General features: G+C 45.5%; 1 protein-coding gene across 2 annotated transcripts in view; it reads left to right on the forward strand.

The window, feature by feature from the left end:
* Positions 1–1,561: 1,561 nt before the first annotated feature.
* ppp2r5eb (protein phosphatase 2, regulatory subunit B', epsilon isoform b) overlaps positions 1,562–7,500 on the forward strand; it is a 26,072-nt gene continuing 20,133 nt past the window's right edge. For both annotated transcript variants that reach the window (XM_061675435.1, XM_061675436.1), the window contains exon 1: positions 1,562–1,741. In XM_061675435.1, coding sequence (XP_061531419.1) covers positions 1,704–1,741 — 38 coding nt within the window. In that variant the 5' untranslated portion in view covers positions 1,562–1,703. The remainder of the gene's footprint in view (positions 1,742–7,500) is intronic.

Here is a 7,500-nt window from a genome sequence, read left to right on the forward strand (position 1 = left end):
CCCCCTTCTTAGAAAGGGGGACCACCACCCCATTCTGCCAACCCAGAGGCACTGTCCCCGATGTCCATGCGATGTTGCAGAGGCGTGTCAACCGGGACAGCCCCACAACATCCAGAGCCTTGAGGAACTCCGGGCGAATCTCGTCCACCCCCGGGGCCCTGCCACAGAGGAGCTTTTTAACCACCTCGGTGACCTCAACCCCAGAGATAGGAGAGCCCGCCTCAGAGAACCCAGACTCTGCTCCCTCATGGGAAGGCGTGTCGGTGGAATTGAGGAGGTCTTCGAAGTATTCTCCCCACCGACTCACAACGTCCCGAGTCGAGGTCAGCGGCGCCCCATCCCCACTATACACAGAGTTTTGAGTCTCAGCGACCACCACCGAGTTTTTGCCTCAGCGACCACCAAAGTTGCGTTCCGCTTGGCCAGCCAGTACCCATCAACTGGCTGCCTCAGGAGTCCCACAGGCCAAAAAGGCCCGATAGGACTCCTTCTTCAGCTTGACGACATCCCTCACCGCTGGTGTCCACCAACGGGTTCGGGGATTGCCGCCACGACAGGCACCGGCCACAGCTCCGGTCGGCCGCCTCAGGAATGGAGGTGCGGAACATGGTCCACTCGGACTTGATGTCCCCCGCCTCCTCTGGAACATGAGCAAAGTTCTGTCAGAGGTGGGAGTTGAAGCTCCTTCTGACAGGGGATTCTGCCAGACGTTCCCAGCAGACCTTCACAATCCGTTTGGGCCTGCCACGTCGAACCGGCATCTTCCCCCACCATCGGAGCCAACTCACCGGCTACCGGGCGCTCGCCTTCGAGCCCCACCGCCAGGCCTGGCTCCAGTGGGGGGCCCCGGTTACCCGCGCCCGGGCAAGGGAAAACAAAGTCCATTGTTTGTCGTCATCATAAGGGGTCTTTTAGAAACATCACCAGCTTAATGCGAAAATCTGTTGACAGGCTAACAAAACTAGCACCAAAGTCACTACTTACTGTATATAACTCCAAATCACGAAGTTTCACGCACAAACTCTGCAAGCAAGCAACATTGTCACAGATAATACTGCATAACAATGCTCACAGGCATATACATTCTTCCTACTCTGTGGAACTTTTTTTAATTTGAAGTTATCTGCATGTGCACACAGAGGCCAAGGCGTGCACAACAGGAACTACTGGTATTTATTTTTATTTGTTTTTTATATTTACTTTTTGAATATATTATTATTTACTTATTTGTGCCTGCTCTTTTAAGTTATATTTAAAGTTGAGTTTTGGTAGTTGAATAAATGCAAAATTGTGAAAGCAGTGAGTCATCGTGTTTTCTAATCGTGATTTCAATATCAGTGGAAGTCATGAGGATGATTTGTCCAAGGTGTGCGGCATGTTCGTTGACTTCCTGTTGGAGCGGGCAGCCGTTCCCTCCTCTCTCCCTCCACCTCTCTTACCTTCCTGTCTTCCTGTCCGTCTGTGTCGCCCCCCCCTTCCTTCTTTTCCCGGTGTAATCCCGCGCTCCTTGCTGCCGGCTGGCCGGCCCCTCCCTCGCTCGTGCGGCTGTCATCAGGCTGCTTATGTAAGAGCCGAGGAAGGAAAGCTCCCGCATCGTCCTGCGTTCTTCTCCTCCGTCGTCTTCCTTTTGTCGTCTCGTGCTCATCGGGGTGGTCGTTTCCGTGGTTTGTCGTCGAGTGTGACAGGAAGCCAGCAAGGGACCGATGGTCGTACATGGGGAGGGCACTGCCCCTCCGCACAGGTAAAGGAGGAGGAGGGCAAGATCGGACCTGACATCGCAAATAAAAGATGCTTCGATGACATCATCGGTTTAAATGGGATTATTTTGATGGCTTTTCTTCTTTTTGCCGCATGTGATTATTGGAGCTTGCCGTTTGGCCACCAGTGAATTTGAATGGGCATCAAATGTTGTCAAAATGGCTGCCACCATCATCACATCATTGATATTCTTTCATTGCAAGATGAAGACTTGATGAGTCAGCATCCATCTTGTTTTAATGTTTGAGACTTTTGTTCTAATATGGCAAGAACGGCAGTGGTGTTGTCATGGTGCCACACGATGATATCGACGAGCGGTGCTCAGGGCGGCCGCTATGTGTGGGATCTTCGAATGTTGTTGGCTAATCCCAGATTGAAGGTGATGTCACACTGACGGCGTTCTGATGCAACAACGCTTTCCTCGTCGGCTCGCAGGCTGCTACTCTGACTCCGTGACTTGTTCCAAATTGCTCCTTGTACACTATAGACTGCATGTAGTCCACTATTTAAAAATCCCGTTGTCGGGAATGACAAGTGATTCTGTATGCGGTCGCTGCGTTCGGAATCAATAGCTGGGTTTACATGGAGCCTTGTGTTTGGAGTCGGTTTAGAAGCCCAAACCGAATGAAAATGCTCCATATAAACACCTCAATCGGAATTCACAGGCCGAATCCGAATGGAATTTCGTTCGGATTCACAGGGGTGGAATATTTCTTTTGCCAAACCGATCAGAAGTAACTTTTTGTCATGTAAACCTTCGTTTCTGCACGTAAAAACATGGCGGCTTCCGACCGGAGCTGGTCTGGGACAGACATCTTGTTTTTAAACTACTTGTAACTTGTTTTGACCAAACTGTTGCTTGATTAAAAGTGTCAAAACAATCACAACTACTGTGCTAAATAGATGACTGACCTTCATCTTAACACTCACGTGATGTTTATATTGATCTGCCCATCTCACACGGCTCTAAAATGGCAGTTTTGATTAAGTGTGGTGGCCCGTGTGAACGCCAGACTGGAATAGATCACGTCACATGTAAACAGTTGACCAGAGAGCTTGGATCGGAATGACAAAAATGTCATGGAAACCTGGCTAATCATTCATTCCCTCCTCCCAAATCACATTTGGATTTTTAGTGGACATTTCTAGCTATATTGCATTATTTCAAGTGAGTGTTTTTACAGTAGGCGTACTGGCGGGCAGGGAGGGAGAGAGAGAGAGAGAGAGAGAGAGAGCGAGAGAGAGACAGAGGGAAGGAGAGAGCGAGAAAGAGAGAGAGGGAAGGAGAGAGCGAGAGGGAGAGAGAGAGGGAGGGAGAGAGACAGAGGGAGGTAGAGAGAGAGAGAGAGAGAGAGAACACCACAGTCCCTAACGCTGTTTCTTGAGCATGAGAACATTTAAACAAAAACACAATGAGCTCGCACGTGCAGAAGCTGCAATTAGGTCACAGCGCACGCCCAAGCACTCGCACGCAAACTCGCCGACGTCACTTTCTACCCTACTGGGCGCCGCCTCTTAAAGACACACACATGTATCCAAACACTTCGTCCTGTCATGATAATTACGATATCGGTTTATCGTCGTACAAATAAATGGAAATGTTAATTTTTCCGGACTCGATAAATTGTAATTATTTTGGTGAGCAGGCACGTGGATCACACAGTGACCCGGCAGAGTTGGACGGCTGTGTTATTAGCCGCTAGTGGGCTCATGGAACGCCGGTATTGAGTCCGTCCAATACGCCACAACCTTGCTGCTCGTGCAGCGCGGAGATTCACACAGCAAAAACACTGAAGGGAAAGTTAACTGTTATGTTTGCTAGCCCGCGAGCTAACGAGACAGCCTGCAGGCTAACGAGCTAGTGACTTAAGGAGCTTAACAGCTCGCTCCACCGCTTTGATGTCGTTTAAAATGTCAGCGCTTCGCTGAGGGTTGTCGTGTGTGCTGGTCCCCAATTAACACACATGGGAAAGTTAACTGTTTATTATTTTTCTATCCCAAAAAATAAAATAATAATAATGTACCGGCATTACCAGATAACTAGCAACCCTTTATTGCTCAGTGACTGTTTTTCTCAATGTCTTTCTGTCTCCAAAGTGTTCTCTGTCAATTGACCGTCTGTTGTCGTACTAGAGCGGCTTCAACTACCGGAGACAAATTCCTTGTGTTTTTTGGACATACTTGGCAAATAAAGATGATTTGATTCTGATGTTCGCTTGCCCGCGAGCTAAGGAGATAAACAGCTCGCTCCACCGTGGCAAAGTCATTTAAAACATTAGCGCCTCTCCGAGCTGCTGTGTGTGTGTGTGTGTTAGTCCCCAATTAACACACACAGGAACATTAACAGTTTATTAGGCATAACCTCAGTGGCACACGTAATTCAGCCAGTGGTTGACTACAGCGAACGTCAACGTATATTTAATTGACAGGTGAAGGGCTCGTCTTCAGTTGACCAACCACACGGTAGCCGGGTTTACATGGAGACTTCTTTCTTTTTGTCCTTCCGATTGAAGATCTCTGGTCAACTGTTTCCATGTGACGTGATCTATTCCGATCGAGTGTACACATGGTGCGCGCTACATTTAATCGGAACAACCATGTGACATGCGCATGTCGTCGAGAACGTCACGTCATTTATCAAGATGGAGGTCCGTTGTTTGTTTAGCACAGTAGTTGGGATTGTTTTTAATTTGATAAACCGCTGATTAAAAACAACTTATAAGTAGTTAAAAACAAGATCTCCGTCACATACGAGCTCCGTCAGGAGCCGCCATGTTTACGCTGTGCGTAAACGATGATGTCATTGCATGCGCAGACAGACTGCTTTTCCCGGCTCTATTCTGAATGACGGCATACAGGGCGAAAATGTAGATTATGGTGAATATTCCACCCCTGTGAAACCAATTGAAATTCCTTTTGAATTGTTTATTCCTGTTTATTCCAATTGAGGCGTATATAATTGAGCATTTTCATTCGGTTTGGAATCCATGGGAGGATCCATGTAAACCAGGGTTGTCTTGCAGCTCTTTATTCTTTATTTCAGACCCAGGGGATCCATATCACAGAGTCAAGAGAAACTTTTTAATAGCGAAACAACAAAGGAAATATAATAATAACAATAATAACAACAACAGCAATACTGATTTAAAAGCACAAAAAATAAAGAATACAAAAAATAAGGGTCGGCCTTATTTTTCATGATGTCAGAGGCATGAAATAATAATAGTTTTTGGGAAAATATATCCTCTTACATTTTTTTGGAAATTGGCTGACGGCAGATGTGAGGATTTAAGGCTGCTCGGCAGCGAGCGATGGCGTACGTCAGCTAGCGATACCTGCTTATCTGAAATTGGCCGGTGAACGGCTTATATCTCGAAAAGGTCATCTCAAAACGCCACTGTTTGAAGATAAACGTGCAAATTTTGCACTTGACCGTGCTATTGAACGCCCATCATCCATCCAAATGGCACGTTCGTTGGGCCATTAACATTGCGTCATCGTCAAAGAGAGCAAGCTGGATTCAACATAACACGCACACACACACACACACACGCACACACACACACGGGGACTGACTAGTAGTCTAGATTTGTGAAAAAATAGGAAATTTGGGCCCGATGCCAGCGTTCTGATACGTGTGCTGTACCAACCGAGTGCCTGCTGATGTCAGTGAGCCATGATAGGAGATTAATCGACTTCAAATTCTAACAGTCATTGGCGAGTGGTAAATTGGACCGGTCGACTAGTCGATTCAGCCCCTAGTGGTCACCAAGCACGACTTGACAGCACTCCGCTTCACACTGGCGGCGCACTGCGTCGTTTCTTCACACATAAGACCGTATCTGTCACATTTGGGACTCCTCTAAGGTCAAGCAGCAGGTATGTTTTTGTGCTTTGTTTCATGGAATCAGCGCACACACGAACACACAAAGGTTTCCTCATCTTCCTGTGGCTGTGGCCCCTCCCACTCTCACAACTGCATCCGTTGTTATTTTAAGAATGTGATCTGACTGTGGCCGCGAAGGTAGAATTTCGTTTGAGCCGAGGTCCAAATGTGGATTTTTTTGGAGCTCAGTGTGCGCATTTCCGAAATAAATAAGATGGAATCCACACATTCTTGCTTTTCACCCCAAATATTAGTATTTTATTTGAGGAGGTACAGCATGACCATGGCATACCATAATTTTGTATGAAGTCAAGATAGACAGTGATTCGACATTAGGGCTGGGGGAATTATATGGTCGAGATAGAAGATCGTGCTAAATTTCTTGTTGACCTCGATTATCAGCTTTGTGCGTATTTCCTCGATCTAATGCGGCGCGAATGTCCTTGAAATGAGCAATAATGTTAATAGGGCATTTAGCTTCATAAATGGAGAATGATCATGTTTTCAATCCAAGGTGTGGTCATTATCCCCGAGGGGGCAATCTCTTAATTTTGTATCTTGTACCTCCATAAACACTAAGGACTTCAAACTAGAGCGCTGTTGTTATATTTTTCAACATTTGTTGTACATCCATCCATCTTCTGTACCGCTTATCCTCACTAGGGTTGAGTGAAAATTGTTGTATTTTTCGATATGTATTTTATTTGCCTTATTTGCTTAGTATGCCAATATCATGTTGAAACTATTTGAAAAAAGTATATAAAAATCATAATAATCGAGATTTAACGATATGCAAAAAAGAATCATGATCATTTATTTTTTTTTGCCAGATAGCCCAGCCCTACTCGAGAGATATTCGCAAATAATGTTACTGTGAACAAGACGTTTGCCCGCAACAAGCAGTAGCAGACAAAAAGAGTAAATTCTTCATTCGTTAATTTTCCGTACCGCTTATCCTCACTTGGTTGGAATAAAAAAACAAACAAAAACAAAAAAACTAAGGCTTTACTTTTATTTGATCATTGGTTTGACCCAGAGGGGCCACTCTTTTATAGTGAGGGCTCCTAACCCTCTTCACCTGGGAAAACCACTTCATTTTGAGCATTACCACACTCATATGATTAATCAGAATCATATTTATTTGCCAAGTCTGTTAAAAAAACACACAAGGAATTTGTCTCCGGTAATTAGAGCCGCTCGAGCACGACAACAGACAGTTAATTGACAGAGAACACTTTGGAGACAGAAAGACATTGAGAAAAACAGTCACTGAGCAATAAAGGGTTGCTAGTTATCTGGTAATGCCGGTACATTTTTTATTTTTTTTGTGCAATTGTGCAAAAAGATGCAGAGTCCTCTAGCACTTGGAGCAGTTCGAATGACTAATATTGCAATAGTCCGGTGCAATGACCATTAATAACATGCATTTAAAAATAATTGCATAAGTGTACCACCACCATATAAAAGTATTGTTTATGGATATTCTCTCCATTTTGCAAATTATTTACTCGCAAAGCAAACCAATATGTGAGACAATCAAACTTGACGTCACTCAGGGAAACATTTGGTTTTATTTCCGTAATGTAGCAGCATTGATAATGTGCGTAAAAAGAAAAGCTGTTGGGTGACTTACGTTGGGAGTCCGGTACGAGCTAGCTAGCTTGCTCACCAGTAGTCCAGATGTGTTGACGGCGCACACTTATCATTTAAAATGAATAAGTAGCGGGCCAGTCAATATAGAAACGTGGTGGCCACCGGCCAGACACAACGGCATACAGCCTTGTCTGTGGCACGCATATGTGGTACGCAAGGACGCGACGGTGCTGTGATCATAGCGTGTTGTATCTGGAAGAAGC

Source organism: Phycodurus eques, chromosome 4 (genome assembly GCF_024500275.1).
Source record: "Phycodurus eques isolate BA_2022a chromosome 4, UOR_Pequ_1.1, whole genome shotgun sequence".
NCBI classification, from domain to species: Eukaryota; Metazoa; Chordata; class Actinopteri; order Syngnathiformes; family Syngnathidae; genus Phycodurus; species Phycodurus eques.